General features: G+C 37.0%; 1 protein-coding gene across 1 annotated transcript in view; it reads right to left on the bottom strand.

Annotated features, from left to right (window-relative positions):
- The window catches only part of NTRK3 (neurotrophic receptor tyrosine kinase 3), a gene marked incomplete in the record, with an annotated part of 446,565 nt that overhangs the window by 122,162 nt on the left and 306,556 nt on the right, over positions 1–17,847 (bottom strand). The window contains 1 exon segment of the mRNA XM_072402705.1: positions 11,271–11,459. Within this exon segment, the coding sequence (XP_072258806.1) occupies positions 11,271–11,459 (189 nt within the window).

Here is a 17,847-nt window from a genome sequence, read left to right on the forward strand (position 1 = left end):
CTTGTTTAATAATTTGCAGTGTGTAAGCGATAGGTGTTCTTTAACCGCTTTCAGAAACCCAATCTGAAGCCTGCCGTTTCCAACAACTGTGTGTTTGTTTAAAGTAGCAGAATCTACTGCATTTTATGAGATTGACAGTTCTGTCGACTTGGCTGTTTTAAGTGATATATCCTGTACGAGCCCTGAGGAAATATCTCCTTCATTCTTCTGCCGGGATTGAATGTGTTCGTTACGATGTTACATTGATCCGGAAAACCTTACACCTGATATTTACAATACTTGTCATGTACAGAGCTGCGATTAACATTACCAACATTGTGCTGCGGGTAGGGAAAGAACAGTCTTTATTTTGTTTATGCATTGAGTGAGGTTAGGCAAATGTCTTCAGATTTCAAACTTATTTTAACCATATGTTCTGCAGGTTTTGGACATTGATTTATTCCATCAGCAGAATCTCTTGACATTGCCTGTTTATCTGGCAGAGGTTAAAGCAACCTAGGTGCACAGAATGAAATCAGGGCTGCCCTCATTTAAGATGATCAGAGCGCCTTACAATTCAAAAATGTTTTCGTTTTTTTCTACTTTAATGATTTTGACTTACAAGCAAGCAACCACGCAACATTTCACTCGGTGTCAAAAACATCCTTTCCGATCGCAAACTGACAGCGAAAGCTGCTGATATTTCTAAAGTCAAGAAAGATAACATTAAAACCTGACATTTAGCAGCGCTAATTGCTTAATTTCCATGTAGAAAGCCCTTGTGTGTGCTTTATTTTAACTGTCATTGATTCTAGTTCTTCCAGGATTCGGCAGCCAAGGCCTTGTGAAATCTACATTCTAAATGAGGCCGCACACAATCAGCCCCTAAGGCTGGCCTTGTTTATCGGCTTTACCTCTGACAATCTTCTGTTGCATGCTTTGGCATTGATAACCAAGATCCACGGAGGATAAATGTATATTAAATGAAGACCATTTTTTCCTATCTGGTGGCTGGGTTGTGCGGTGTTGGCCCAGTACTGAATATATTAAAACAAAACATGATAACAGCCCTGGAATTACGAAGTAATTTGATTTACTGGTAAAGAACGAGATATAGAAGAATTAAATGATCACATAATTGGTATGATGGCTAATATACACCTGCCAACCCAAATTATATATGTAGAGCCAAAATAATGGAAGTATACTATGTTTGTTACCAAACGAGTTACATTTAATGGTGCATACCATAAACAGTAAAACAGTACACTGGGGTTGGTTTACCGAAGGAATGAATTATCACTTCACAAGGGGATTTTGGCTTGAATTAGTGATAGCATTGCTGTATTCAACCATCCAATAAAATTAAAGAACAAAGTATATTTTTTTACATTTTCTTGCACCTGACTGGGTGTTCTTTGCAAAGTAATCTTGCACCACATTCACTACGGAGTTAAGGAGTTTTATTTAAACATCCATGAAACTTTTACTGAAAATGCTGGATGCCCAGCTGTTTTTGGATTCTGAACTTTCTGGGTCAGTGTCCAAGGACACGCATAGAGATCATAAAAGGCAAATGAAGACACAAGTCTTAATCTGAATACTTGGAAAGTACCAAAGCCATTAAATCAGCATGGTAGCCATGGTATTGGAATTTTCAGAACTGAAAGTAAATAATGGCAGCCTGTATACTTTATTGGAACCGGTTACATGTTACCAGAGCCAGAGGCATAAAAATAGCCCTGATTTACCAAAGACTTTTAAGGCTTCTTTAACATGCCTAATCTAGTAAGGATAATGAGGGCAAATTGCTGCAATGAAGTGAAGCCTCCTAAACCTATATCTACCAGAGTTACCAGAGTCATTATTCCAAAACAAAAGCCATGACTGCAGATGAACAAATAAAAAAAGCTGTAATAGAATCATATCATTACAGCTAGAACCAGTACTGCCAAAGAAATTTTCAAAAAGCATGCGAAAACCATTACCAGATAAGGAACATCATCATAGCAGACCTGTGTTGTTTGAAAATTTCCCATTTTACTAGAATTAAGAATAAGAGTTTAGGTATTAACAGGTGTGTCAAACTGACAGAACAAGAATCTGAACTTTGCTTTAGAATAACGACTCTGGTAACAAGATAGAGGTTTAGGAGGCTGCAAAGTTGGATCATATTAGTAGACCACCAGAACCATGTTACAAGATGGAGTACCATGTTAGTACAACAGGAACCAGAACCATGCTATTAAAAGTTGCACAATGTTAGTAGACCAAATACAAGAAGTATTACTAGAAGGTACACCCATTTAAATGAAAAAGAACAACAGCTATGGCATTAAAAGGTGTGGTAAGTTCCAGAACCATTTCAATAAAATGTATGCTATGTTAATAGACCATTGGAACCATTTTGCCAGGAGCACCAAATTGGTAAAACAATTACCAGAACCATACTATTAGAAGGGGTACAATGTTAGTAGACCAAGAACAAATACCATGTTACTATAGGTTGTACTGTGTTAGTGTACCAAACCACAGAATTTGGTTAGGAGACCAAAAACCAGAACCATACTGTTAAAAGACATACCCTGGTATTAGACCATGAATAAGTACTAGTGTTAAAAGGAAGCTTTCATACCATGAAGAAAAGCCATGCTGTTAGATAGCATATCAGGTTAACAGACCAAGCACCAGTACCATGTTACTTGAAGATGTACATACCAACACTAAAACCATGTTATTTATAACATGTGCCATTTCAGGATTCCAAGAACAAGAACCATGTTTGTAGAAGTATGATGTTAATGGATCAAGAACCGAACGTATGTTACTATAAGGTGCTTTGTGTTAGTAGATCAAAAAACAGAACCATGTTACTATAATGTGCTTCATGTCAGTAGACCAAAAAACAGAACNATGTTACTATAATGTGCTTCATGTCAGTAGACCAAAAAACAGAACCATGTTACTATTATTATTATTATTAATAATAATAGGCAGGGTTTATATAGCGCCAACATATTACGCAGCGCTGTACATTAAATAGTTACTATAATGTGCTTCATGTTAGTAGACCAAAAAACAGAAACATGTTACTATAATGTGCTTCATGTTAATAGACCAAGAAGAAGAAAAAAGTACTATAAGGTGCTTTAAATTTCAAGGATCAAAAACCAGAACTATGTTACATAAAAGGTGCTTAGTAGACCAATGAGAAACATGTTACTATAAGCTGCTTCATGTTAGTAGATCAAGAACCAGAACAATGTTACTATAATGTACTTCATATTTGTAGACGAAGAACCAAAACAATGTTACTAGAAGGTACTTCTTATTTGTAGACCAAGAACCAGAGTTAGTATAAGGTGTTCCATTCTTTTAGACCAAGAACCAGAACCATCTTAGTATAGGATGCTTTATATTAGCAGACCAAGATCCGGAACAATGTTACTTTAAGTTGCTTCATATTAATAAACCAAGAACCAGAACCATGTTTATTTGGTCAATTTTAAAGTAGTCATTGTTTACCTAATAAAAAAGGGAAAGGTTTATTAGTACCCAACACAGCACAGTATATGGAATGTTTCCAACCAACCCTTTCTACTTTACATCATTTAAATTCTGGCAATGTAAAATGAATGATACTTTTAATACAAGGTACCTGTCATTTATTTATTAGCTCGAACTATGTGTGCTACAGCTTCAGATGTATGCATTATAAATCAGCTGTATTCCCAGACATTAAAAATGCATCCAAGTCATAATGTATTATGCCTAAAATATATTTATTAATGCTAAAGGTTTCACATTCACCCTTTCCTCACTAACGAGCAACTGTCTATGTTTTCCATCACCATGGTCTTGTTCCTACAAATTTATATCTCTGAAAAACTTTGAATTTCCTTTTTGAACAACATACTCAAATGAATTCAACTTCCCTAGTTGATTTTTTAGAGCAAAACATGTCCTAAACAATCTTGCTCGCTTTATGTGCAACCACATCTTTATTCACTTCCAATTCACAGGCTAACAAAAGGGGATGAATATGCAGGTATGGCTCTAAAGAAAAGCAACAGTGTGCAGAAGATTCTCTTAGTTATTATATAACATTTGTTAAATCTTATATCTGTTTATCTGTTTCTGGTTTCTTTTACCCCCTCATCAAAATGCTAAGGAAAATATTAAATGAAACCTTTTCATTGTCATTACAGATATAATTTTAGACTTAAATACATCAGCAGAATGTATTTGTGTTTCTCTATGCAATGCAGACAGGGGTCAACAAGGTCTTGTACACTGCTTTCCAAAAATTAAACCTTGCTTACTCTGGCCAAGGCAAAATTTTTGATTCAAGTTGGGATTTATTGGTTTTGCCTTTTATAAAGAAGAAAATTGTTACTAAGCTAAATTATAGTGCTGATCAAGAATTTTTGGCAGTTTTCACAGCAAAAATAGTGGTTACATGTGTGCAAAAATTAGGCAAAAAATTGCCATGCAGAGAAATGCACCTGAAAAGAACCTGCTGCCTATTTCCTACATTTTTTTTTAATCCACCTGAGTCTTCCTTGGAGCGACGGCAAGCACAGAGCACGTACTCCATGCTCCAATGACCAAGCTTTAGTGACCATTTGTGACTTCTGTACTCCAGAGACACTTTGTGCTCCAGTGATTCTGCATACTCTAATGACTCCTGTGTTTTAATGAGCCCAGTCTTAAAGTAGAACTAAAGTCCCACTTTGAAAATTGGTAGTCAGGTAGGTGTTTATTGCAAAAAGTGTCAGGCAATGTCCTTTCTGCAATTACTATTCTTACCTGCTTGATCACAACTCAACTTTGCATGCTCAGCTCAGCAAATGTTCCCAGGTTTAGCAGGTAATTCTGATTTTCCATGCATTTCCAGGACTGAATAAACTGATGAGTTATGTAATCCCAGCCTGGCCAATCAAAATGACCACAGATAAGGATAAGGAAGGAAAGAAGGGAGAAGGTGACGGAGCCCGCCATGGCGTGAGGACAGGTGAGTATTGATGGGTTTAGTTCTATTTTGAATAACCCTTTGTGATTGAATGACACTTTTTTGCGTCAGGACCCCGTGTTACAGTGACCACTTGTGCTCATATTACATTGTGTTTCAGTGACCTTGCTTTTTAGTGAAACGGAGTATTTTATTTTTGTTGCAAATTGTGCAAAAAAAAAAAAAAAACCAATTTATTGATTTTTAAACAATTATGGTCTGGCGACCTAAAAAAAAGAACAGGCTCAGAGACCACCCATAATACCTATCTCAGCCTGTTCAGTAAGACAACATAAAATGCAACCGTGACCTTACAAGTGCGGTAACCCTCCCTTATCAGCTTGCATGGTGACCTGATAGAATATGTACTTTGTATTCTTTGCTACATGAAACAGTTGAATTTATATCAGAATGTTTTCCTTTTCTTTACAATTGCAGTTTGGAATTTTTCTTGAACCCAAATGACATTTTTTGTTTCCACAGCAAAAGCACATTGTAACCCCCATTACCTGTAGGACATTTGAAGGGACGGCTTTGTGTAATTGTACACACGATTAATGAAAGGTGTACAGCTGTGGAATCCTCTGCGAATTTGCAGTTTCAAGAAATTCCATTACTCACAGCTGACATAACACAACATACAAAGGGATGATAGCCAGTGGCAATACTTGGATATGGCTAATAGCAAGGTAAGGTAATTTTAATGTTGATGCCATAACCTTTCTTGACCCTATTAGTCCTCTGCACAAAGCCAGGTCCTCATTCTCCAAGGACTGTATACATATTATTACATTGGCTTACGGACCTAGAGATTAATGCTTTTCTATAATTTTTAGAATTCTGGGATAACTTTTTTTGACATTTCGTTTATCTAATGTTAATTAAAAAAAAAAACACAATGCAAAACATGTGGTGTTCTGCAGACTTACATATACAAGGCTTACATCAGTTAACACATCAAGATTCATATTTAAAAAAAATGGAAAGTTATATTAAGCTGAGTCCAATAGCATTGGGTAATGAAAATGATTATGTATAAGTGCAAAGTGTAAAGCTACATTGAATTGATCAGCATGATCAATTGGAGACTTCCTCTTAAGCTGCGTACACACGTGCAATTTTTGTCGTTGGAAAGGATCTTTCACGATCCTTTCCAACGACAAAGGACTGCACGATGCATGAACGGTGCTGTACATACAGCACCGTTCTGCTCTATGGAGAGGGGAGGGGGAGAGCGACGGAGCAGCACCCTGCTGCGCGCTCTCCCCCTTCCCTTTCATTAGGATCGGTCGTCGTTCATCGTCCGTGGATCCGCCAGGACGGTCGTTCGGACGATGGACGACGCCGACTGTACACACGCCAGATTTTCGCCCGATATCTGGCCGATGCTGATTATCGGGCGATAAAAATCTGACGTGTGTACGCAGCTTTATTTCAGCACTACTGGAATATAAGGACAAAGCCATAGTCCCACAAAGTAAAAGCAATAGCTGGTCACTGCAATGTCCTGCAGGAGGCAGTGCATAATCAATGAATCTTTTCACTACTTTAAATGTCCGATTACAGGAAAACAAAGGATATTCACCTCTTTAATTCTTTATCTAGTGTGTGTATTATAGTTAACCAGGAATCAAGGTTTCAGATTTAGGCTAGATTCTCACCTTTGTATTGCACCTATTACTTGCATCATAGTATTATGATTGCATCATATCATCATACTTATTATTGCATCATTAGCAACTGCCAACATTCACTGCTTTGGAAAATTCACAACACATACAAAGAAGCATATTACAATGCAATGTAACAGCATAAATGGGCCCTAGGAATATATCTGGCAAGTTTGTGCTTAACCTACCCCATAACATAGAAAGGAGAGGACAGAATAATGCTGTCTAATTCTTGGATAAGTTTGGTATGCTGGAACATATACCATTCAAGTGCCAGAGGTATTACCCATTACTACCAGTCACAAAGACCCTTCTCCATGATCTACTCTTCCAGTTATGTAAAGGCTGATGTGCTACTAAACTTTCCTAATGTCACGTATATAGAAGATTCTTTGCTCACCCTTTTATTTAAAACTTTTTTCTATCTTGAGCTACAATGCCCCTTACAAATGTCCCTGTGCTCTCTCACCTTGGCTAAGCAGTATATTGTAGTTAATGATATAATTTCCCCATCCCCATCTCAGCATTGAAGTGTCTCTGGAATTATCACTGCTCCCATCCTGGCTGAGTATCCCAGAGCCGCTTACTGATATAATCCTCCTTTTTGGACTTCTGCAAAGATGAATCATCAAAAGCGCTATTAAGGCAGCACCGAGCAATGATGTGCAAAGTGCAATAACCCCTGGCTACCAGAAATCAAATCTCTACTTAGCTGATCTGACACCAGCAAGCAGATATATTTCACCTTTCACATATACTGTGCTGTACTTGGTATTAGATAATCTTGGAAATATCATATGTGACCTGCAGGTAGATAATTTAGCACCTGCTGACAATTCTATTAAATGCCATGGGGCTATAACTGTAGTTTCTGCACTTAAGAGCAGGTCTTGAGCATCTCTACCTCATCCAATGTCAACTGGGTACATGAACCAAGCGCCAGTAAGAATTAGGAATATTGCCAAATACCAAACTGCCCAGCTAATATGGGGTTGGCAATAAAAAATTGGGAATACACTTGATAGATCAAGTATGAAACCAAACAAAAGTAGAGAACCATCAGTTAAGTGAAATGAAACCCACCCATTATATGTTATCTACTCCTTAAACATACCAATGTTGATTCGATTTACATTTTGCCTACTGGCGCATATGCAATCTATGAACGCTGTCTACCCATTACTCCATTTACATTTATTATTTCCAGTATGACAAATCTAATGGCTCCATTTAGGGACTTTCATTTATAAAATAGTAAAGTATGGAATGGTTTTAATTTCCAAGATGAAAAGGCAGCCGTTGTACGCATGTATCATCTGCCAAGTGCGTTTCCCACAATTCATTAGCAACAAACTGTTATTGACCTTTGTTTTTTAATAATCTATCTGACTGATATAATACAAAGTTGAAGCAGGATGCAGATGATGATAAATACAACTGGCTTATCATCATGACTGTGCTGTAATCACTAGTATAGTCATAACTCATGTTGTTGCACGAGTTAAAAATAACTTAAACCAGGGAAATGTTTCCAGTCTGTCTCTATCAGAACATCAGTATCCATAAACCTGTTTTTAATATTTCAAATCTGGCTCTGTCAGGCTGAACTAAGTGGAAACAAATAAGCATCCGTCATCATATGCCATAAGCAATTTTTGTTAGCATAGGGTGGACAGAAATCTATATCTAGGCTGTGTTCTATTAATAGTGCATTAAGATTTTTGCTTTCGCAGACTGTAACTTAGTCACACTTATTAATAAACCATATTGGAGAAAAACAGGTAAGCAGGAAATCTAGAAAAATGCTTTGAAACAAGGTTTGGGATTTAGTTTGAGCATCAGGGCTGTAAGTACAGACTAAAGGGACCCAAAGCAAAATTTTCATGGAGTCTCCAGTGTCCATAGTTGAGGTGTAACTATGGACCATGGGGACCCACAGCAAAATGTTGACAGTGCCTCTAGTGAGTTAAGTGTATGGTTAAAGGAAGTGTGAAGGATAGCATTAGGGTTTATAAGGAGATTCGTTATGGAGGTGTTAGGAAATGCTCATCGGGCCAGTGATTCCGTGCTGTAAGCCACCGCAGTATCCCACACTGCCTATTTTGTCCAGGAATGTCACTTGCAGCAGCAAAGAACTAAAAAATAGCAGCAGCCCTTGGTTCCCATTAGCTGTGCATCCTGATATATTTTATCGGCATCCCCAGCACACACAAGGCTGTGCACAGCTGAAGGGAATTTTAGAGACAGATTAGTTCCTGACTATCCTGCACTGCCACTGGCTGCTGGAAATTTAAAGCCTCTCTGCTCCCAGTAACCAGTGCCATTAAGCTGGGCTGACTTGCTGCTGGTGTGTGAATCATATGATGGACTGTTGCTGAACTTGCCTGTTTCTGATCTTGTGAGTTTATGCTGCCTGGACCAAACTTTTGCCTGTGGCCCCAACTCTACTTTTGTCTTGCCCTTGTGTACCTTGTCAGGTGGACGGATTACCTGTGTATGACCTCTTGCTCAGTATTCTGGACTTGTCTCTGTTGGAATCTTGGTAGTGCTTTATCTGTGGGCCCCTGGTCCTCTGCCAGCCCTTCTCCGGGCACCATTCCTTACGCACTAAGTGACTGTGTGCTGGGAAACCCAACCAGGGGCTTGCTATAGGTGAAAAGAGCGACATCTGATTGGGGGACTGGTGTCTGGCGAGTACTGTTGCTGGGCCAGGGCTTTACAGGAGGTTAGGATTATGGTTGGGATTACATGAAGAATAGTGTGAAGACTGTACTGACTATTAGGTTTGAGGGAAGGATGTTGAAAACATATATATTACTTCTTTATCTGTTTGGCTTCTATGTTCTGGACCACTTTTTTTGCTTTAACCCCAAATCACCAGTAATACAAAATGCTGAGCTGTAAATGTAGGTTAGTTGCAGGGAGGAGGTGACTCAATTAGCTTGAATGAGATTAGGCGGATGACATGTAGAACAGAGCTAGGTTCAGATTCCTAAATTTTCAATCCAAGGTTCAAATCAAGGTTGAAATCAAATCCCAGGAGTAAAATATTAAACACATGCTGGTCAATAACTAACAGTGTTTTGCTTTGTTTAAAAAGTCATTAAACATTAATCCTTCAACAACTTGCCCTTTTTCAATATAGTACATTACCTGTATAGGTACAAAATGTGCCCTATAACACTATACTAAAGGAGTATCTATTTATTATACAAATTATATTTAATCCAAATCAGTTTAATAAGAGGAATGGAGGGGGTGGGAAGTTGACTTTATGTGTTCAATAAATACACATTTTTTAAATACTTTTTTGTAAACATTTAGTTTTGTAAGTGTTTAGTATCATCAAAAGGGGGCTACAGAAATAATATGAACTACTGTATAATTAATTAGGTTTTCATGCATCAGTTTAAACGAATTTATATAATTCTCTAGGAAATAAGTATAAAAAATGTGAACATTCAGAAAAAAATGATATCCAGTGGTAATGTCAATATTTTAGATCGGACTTCAGTTTCATATTTTTGGAGAGTTCCTTTCAATAGTTTTCATGTGAGGTAGACTAGGTGAAAAACAATTGACGATGATACTTACCTTTGTTCATTTACTGGGAATAATTAAGGTTTTAGAGATCCCATGATGATCATTATCATACATATTCACTCTCATCAAGTAGGGAAAGCAAATGAAAGAATTCTGCATTGACTTGTGTAATAAAACTCTTCCTCCAATCTTAGATTCGAAAGGTAATGGGAATAATTTGTACAGAAACTAAAAGTCGCCAACTTCAGCTTTCATTTGAAATATTTACAACCATGCATTGCCTCTGCCACCCAACCGCCCCCCCCCCCCCTTCCCGAAACCATGTAACTTGGAATAAAACTGAAGCTATTACAGCTTGAAAAAAGGAAAAGCAAATATGGGAATGGAGCAAAGGCTAAGCATAGAACACAAAGGTAGCAAAGCTTTGATAACCACATATGGCTAAAGGCCATATAACAGCAATATAGGTATAAAAAAAGGAACTTTTAGGGAGTTCTCAAGTGGGATCATTATTAAAGCACATTGACTATCACATCATCTATCCAATAACTGAGTTGTACAATTAATAGATCAAATGGTGCGCTTTGCCAGGCAGAGCATCTTACCAAACAATAAAGACAAGTTACACATTCTCTTTAAAAGTTCATCCAATCCACTTAGAAATTATTTAGAGGGATTGTCCAGGCTAAATTAAAGTCTTACAACAGCTGGATCCTGTCAAGCTGTTCCTATTAAATTAATATGGTCTTTGGAATACATTACATTCACAGAACATTATATATGAATGGCCAAAGTACAATACCAGGTTTCACCTGTAGGTGAAACATAAAATGACTGGTATTGTTTATTGTTAGCCCTGGAGAGAGTGGAGTATGCAGTACGTGTTACTACAAAAGCTAATCAGAAGCATCTGTGTAGACTGAATTTACATTGAAAAATCTCTATCATAAAAAATGAAGCTGTTATCTAAGCATTTCTGCTAGACAATGTATTTTTTCCATTAAATGTTTGATTTAATTGTTTGATCATGCTCAATATTTACTTTGCATATAAGATGTAATACTTACACGTGTCTGGCTTGTGACAATTGTGGCTCTGACGGAAATACTGAGGATTTTCAATAACAGGGATCCGTGTCATTCCGATTACCACAGTGTCTGGTCCTGCATCTAGGGAGTTTGGTGTCGTTATTCCATGGTTAATATGATGGAGAGGACTGGCAGAATCTTCTTCCCCACTTATCACTGCCACAGGACCTGAAAGGATCACAAATGGATTAATGAAGGAGAATTAATACCATCAAATTCTGAATGAATTAGGTTACAAGAAATATAGTATGGACTCCTAAAACATTACTGAAATGCCTATAATAGACAATATTGATTTCATTAGCATTGGCATAATAGATCAAAGAAGCATTGGAACCCCATTTTTTATTGCTCTCTAAATCCCAACTAGGGAGGTCTCACTTCTTATCTTGTTGAGCACATCAATAAATGCCATACTAGAGTTCTAGCTTCTCCCAACTAAAAGAGTGTTTTTTTGCTACCCATGTCCTTTTTTGAGAACTATTGCTTCTTATTGTCTACCAATGAAGGTGGATTAAGAGAAGCTCTTCAAGTTATTTTTTTTTCTAAAGTTGGGTTTTTCAAATGGAAATAAAGTAAAGTGTATCCTCTGTTTCTATAGATTTACCATTTCACTATTACTTCTAGGAACAGATTATTAAGAAAAATGAATAAATAAGTAAAAATCACTTTGTAATATTATCAATGCTCAGATGGCAAGTCAAAAATGTGGAGAAAGAAAATAAGTTAAGCTTCTAATTGTAGTGCAAACAAACCAGGAAAACTGCAGTGACAAATAAAATGGCAACAAGAACAAAATGTACAGCTCCCTCTGACCAAGATGAACCCTAACCAGGCTGCTCCACCGCTACTGCACTGTAAAATAAGAGGAATTTTATCTTTTTCACACAAATTATTTTACTTTCCGTCAATTGCATAACTATGTGGGCAACAAGTAGTTGGAATAATTGTATGTAATGCTAGGCTATACTTCTACTTAAAAGAAAACCTGTCATGAGAGAATTAGTAATATTCCCAGAGTCACCCAACTGAAACAAATATAGATAAGGAATTCTGCTGGTCACAGCATGACACCAAACTTTTTTAATAATGAGAAGCAATGGCAGTCCTATACCTCTCTGATGACAGTGTCACCTAAAGTGTCACTAAATAAGGCATGGGCAAACTACGTATACGGCCCAATAGGGATGCTTTTTTGCACTTTGAGTGGTCTGGGGCTCTAGAGAAGGACCCCGCTGAGAGGAGGCGCACCGGCCAGAGCCGCGGAACACGCCCCCCCAGATCTGAGCCTGCAATGGGAGAGTGGGCGGGATTATGCCAGCATAACATCACGTTCAGTGATGTCATGACATCACGTTTTCTTTTCAGTAATGAAAAGAAAAATTTGGGGTGTTATTTAATGCCTGGGATTTTTTTTTCACTTCCATTTTCAATGCTTGATCAAGATATCTAAAATGAAAAGTTAAAAGTCAATGTGAACATCAAGAGTTTTTCCATAACAAGCTCAGCAACAACAATATCCCCACCATAAGTGAACCTGATCTTCCAATGAACTCACGTCATTGTGTTACAATTATAAAAAGTGATGGACCTGACCATAGTAATCTACTTTCAAGTGCACTTCACAAAACAATAATAATCATATGATTCACTGGTATGAATTGTTGTTTGCTCTCCATTTCTATGGAGAGCAAACAACATGGAGAGGTTGTATCCTTTGATGAATGTTGTAAAGAGACCAAAATAGTAACATGTTCAATAAAAGGAACTTATGGTCCAGTCAAAGGACAAGCATCATCCTCTTATGAAGAAGCTAACTCGGAGAACACGTACTCGGAGAATACTATTTGTGACTGTATTTGAGTTTTCTGCCTCCTGCTGGTACTTTGGATCAGCACGGACTAACATTGCAGACTAATTTGAATAATAAATCGATGGCCCACTTTACAATCATTCATGGCAGGCTGTGTGTATTTAGAAACCTTCTAGCACTATGATTGCAAATATGCATCAAACATTTATACAAACAAGTTGTGCTAGAGATTAATAAAAAACACAGACACAGGGAAAAAAAGTCATGCTGAAAATGAGATGGCTTTAATCACTGATGCCTTATCCTAACACAAATCTTGGAGATCTACAGATGCTTTGGGCTTTCTACATGGGTAATTATTTATTGTTTTTTTTGGATTATTAGGAAGGCCTTAATGAGCTCGTCGATTGCCTTGCCAAAACACTGTATATGATGTTTTATCATACCTAGTAAAATGAAAGTTTAATATTTATTTTTCCCTAGAGAATTATAGCATCATACATCTTCTGAATGTTGTTTAAACAATGTAAAAAAGACTGCCAGAGCATGGATTGTTATCTGATTCGTAAAGATAAACAATGATTGGATTATGGAGAACTACTAAATGAATTACAATTAAAAGAAATACACAGATACATAATATTGTTCTGTAAAGGCTTGCTTTGTATGTATGGATTTATTTACTTCTAGATGAACATAAGTACAATGTTATTATCATTACTAAACAGCATTTGTATATGGCCAACATATTACGCAGCGCTGTACATGAAATAGGTGTAGCAAATGACAGACAGATAAGGACAGAGACACAGGAGGAGGAGAGATGCCTGCCCAGAAGAGCTTACAATCTAAGAAGTGGGGAAGTAGCACACATTGGCAGGGGTTAAACCCATGCTCTTAAATAGAGTTGATACTTAAATAGTAATAAACTATGCTATGGATTTATAAGGAACAATTACAGGCTTTATCTTTCTCCTTTTTGGGGGGAGGAAATAATGCATCAACTTCCATCTAGTGCTGCCCTCACAACCAAAGATTAGACGCTTGTGTATATATATATATGTGTATACTATATATATATATATATATATATATATATATATATATATTTATAAATGATCATATGAGCATATAATGTATGTTTTTTTTAAAAACAAAATTTGAATAAATAATGTTTTATACATATGATTGTGCCTTGAAAGTCCTGAAAAAAAGTGTCCTTTTGGTTGTGGAACAGAAAAGTGTGCATATTGTGTTGGGATGTGGCACTCTTACATTTTTTACATGGTTTTCATCCCATATAAATGTGTGTAACAATCATAAATGAGTGTAAGAAAATCAAAAGGTTTATATTTCCCAAAGTTCACAATATAAAGTCATAGGTTTTTGACTATATAAAGGGAACGTGATGGAGCATGGTCTCCATTAAAGTGTTTTATTCCTTCTAATATTCCATACCTATTCACACTCTTGATATAGCTTTAGGTTAATATTTAAGTACTGGTCCACTTTAACAGGTTTTTATACATGGCGAGTGACTATTGAGGGTTTAAGAGACAGAAGAAAATGGGTAGTAGGGATGAGCGAGAATATTAGGTTCGATCTTGCGGCAAATCGGGCCTGGAGGTTAATTAACCTCTAGTGCCCCGGCAACAGCAAACAAGAGGATTCCCAGAGCTGAATGCAGCTCTGGGAATCCTCCCGGTTTAATTTCCTCTTCCGATGGTTTTGTGAAATCGGTTCACCAAAATTTTCACATGAATGCCAGAGGCATTCTCGTTCATCCCTAATGGGTAAGCAAGTTTGAATGCATGGGTTTTAAGGGCACCTTTAAATGAGCGGGACGTAGGCCGAGTAGGACAAGGAAGACCACTGCAGGGAGTAGGGGCTGCTCTAGAAACATCTTGGAGCCATGCATGTGATGAGTGAGGAAGTCATTAATAGGTCATTGGAGGAGTGAGGAGAGCGGCTAGGGAGTATTTTTCTATCAGGTCAGAAACGTAAGACAAGACACTGTGGAGGGTTTTGAAGGTAAAACCCAGGAGCTTGAATTTGATTCTAAGGTGAAATGGAAGCCACTGAGGTGAACTACAAAGAGCAGAAGAGGAGCAGTGAGATGGATAGATGAGTCTGGCTGCAGTATCCATAATAGATTGTGGAGGAGCATGTTGGGTTAGTGGAATGCCAAAAGAGGAGGAGGTTAGTGTAGTCCAGATGAAAGATGATGTGCGTGTACAAGGAGTTTGGCAGTATTAAAACTCAGAAGTTGCCTTTTCACCTGTATGTACATCCATGTCTGCTTATGTCATACATGCAATAAATATTGATCATAAATCTGCAGGGTGTTTGTTTTCTGCTCAGAAGCCAGTTAACAAAGACTGAAGATAACTGATCTACTTTTTGACTTTTAGCTCAATGTCATTGTGTTTTATGTTTAAATTATGGTTGACTGATAATTTTTGTTTAGGATTGAGAAAAGGGAATAAAATCAGAGCAAGTGACTCATATGCCGCTCAATCCCCTCTCTTGTATGCTACAAGTGACTCATCACAAACTCTTTAGATCATTTCACATAAGAAGCAGCAACTGGAAAATGGAAGCCAAGCTTTCAGTGATTTGACAATATAGTTTTTACAGCAGTCATTATATATGCAATGTTATTGGGAGACTAGTTTGTTTCGACATTATGTTTAAGCAGTCATCACTGGATAGACTATACACAATGCATATACTATAAGGGCTTTGAGTTTTAGAAAAAACATTTTTTACAGATAATGCTTTCTTTAACAACATTTTTGAGCACTATAATCAGACCTTTTGATCTAGATTTACCATAAAATTAGTTTAACCTCTATCAGGTATTGTTTGAAGTTAACTTAACCAATCCACAAAAACTGATAATGGGTTGAGGAAATGTTAAATTAATTCAATTTATTTAAAATTTAAATTATTTTAACATTTTAATTTTCCAGCTGTCGTGATATAACTGATTTGCATGCATAAAACACACTCTTCTATTTTCAGACATATATAACTCCAAAGCTATCTGGTTTAGATCTGGTTACACACCAGTGGTAGAAGTTTTGGGTGAAGATACCCAGGAACCAAATGGTTTCTATAGGGGTAGTACTAGCAAAATGAGTATACCATGATTCCAAGGATGATATTATGACAGCTTTGGATACTTTAAGGTTATGACATTGTTGCCCAAATGGGACCTAGAAGCCAACACTTTTTCAAACAAGCCATCACTTCCATACAAACCATGGCCAACAGGCCTGGAACAGATAATTTCATGCTGAGATATGCAAAGATATATAATTCTACACTGCATCCTAATACCATACATGTTTCCATGCAGTCATACATACTATAGCCACCATCTGCTAGGGTTTATAACACAATAGATCCGATTTAATAAAGTTCTCCAAGACTATCATGGGAGAACATGGATGATCCAGCAAACCTGGAACAGATTTGGTTCAGGACTGAAAACATTTGCAAAATAATAACAAATGATTTTAAGAAATCTACTCCAGGTTTTCTGAATCACCCAAGTTCTCTTATGTTAGTCTATCTTCTCTAGTCTAGGAAGACTTTTTTTATACAAGCCAGGACTTTAATACAAGCCAGATACACAGTGCTGATCAATCTATATCCATGCAAAGCTTTTGGATGAATATGAAACATGGAATCTTGTTTTTTTAATCAAGGGACTCATCTTGATTATGTGCTGGATACAAAAGTTTGACAGTAATAGATGAAGTCATTGTCTATTTAGATTCCCACCCAGCACTGCAGAATAGATTTCTATCTGCTGCCCCAAGGGCCCAAGTTGTGTAGATAAACTACAAAACCTCTGTCTTGGGAATGGTATCCATGCCCCTTTTTAAAAATGCATATGATACATATTTTATATGCTGCATTGACCTACTATAACCTGCATTATTTCCAGCACATTTTCCAATAAACGATGCGTCAGATATTCTAAGCACACTACTTTGGTCACATAAAAAGGTCATGAAATGCTTGCTATATGACATGAATCAAGCAGCTATCTCTGCACAAGCATTGTCCTTTTTCATAATGTATTCTCAGGGCATTGGGGGACTATAAAAAAAAAAATATGTTGGCCTCCTATCACATGTACTCCATGATCTTTGAATAAACTGAACAACATTTCAACAGCATCTGCTCCTGAATTTCTCCCCAGTCAGAAACGCAATGTAGCCCAATGCTAAAAAGCTGTTTTTCATATTTTGCTTTTTTTTCCAAAGTGCTTTTTAATGCACTGCTTTCCATCTTACTCCTCCAAACTGAGATGGTTTATTGATCCTGTCAGTTTTCCTACAGTGATTGCTTATTTCCTTGGGCACCCCATATTTCTATTTGTTCTGCTAAAACACAACGCTGCTTTAACCCCTTGAGAGTAAAGTAATAATAGGAGTTCCAAGAACCTTTTTTAAAGAAAGTTCCCAAGGAGCCAGTTAGCGTTTTATCAGCTAAAAAGGATATCATACCGCACAGTCTGAGGAATAGAATGAAGAAATAATGATTTATAATGGTAAAGGTAAATTCCAGTTAGTATAAAAGGTGACAATAACCTTACATAATGCCAACTTATGAATTGTTTTGAATGTGAGATGCAGCATTATCTGAAAGTCAGTTTAGCCAAATGTGTTTCTTCCTAGGTACAAAAGTTAAATACATGTCCATATATCGCTATGACTATACTTCTTCCAT

This window comes from Pyxicephalus adspersus, chromosome 2 (assembly GCF_032062135.1).
Source record: "Pyxicephalus adspersus chromosome 2, UCB_Pads_2.0, whole genome shotgun sequence".
Classification (NCBI taxonomy): domain Eukaryota; kingdom Metazoa; phylum Chordata; class Amphibia; order Anura; family Pyxicephalidae; genus Pyxicephalus; species Pyxicephalus adspersus.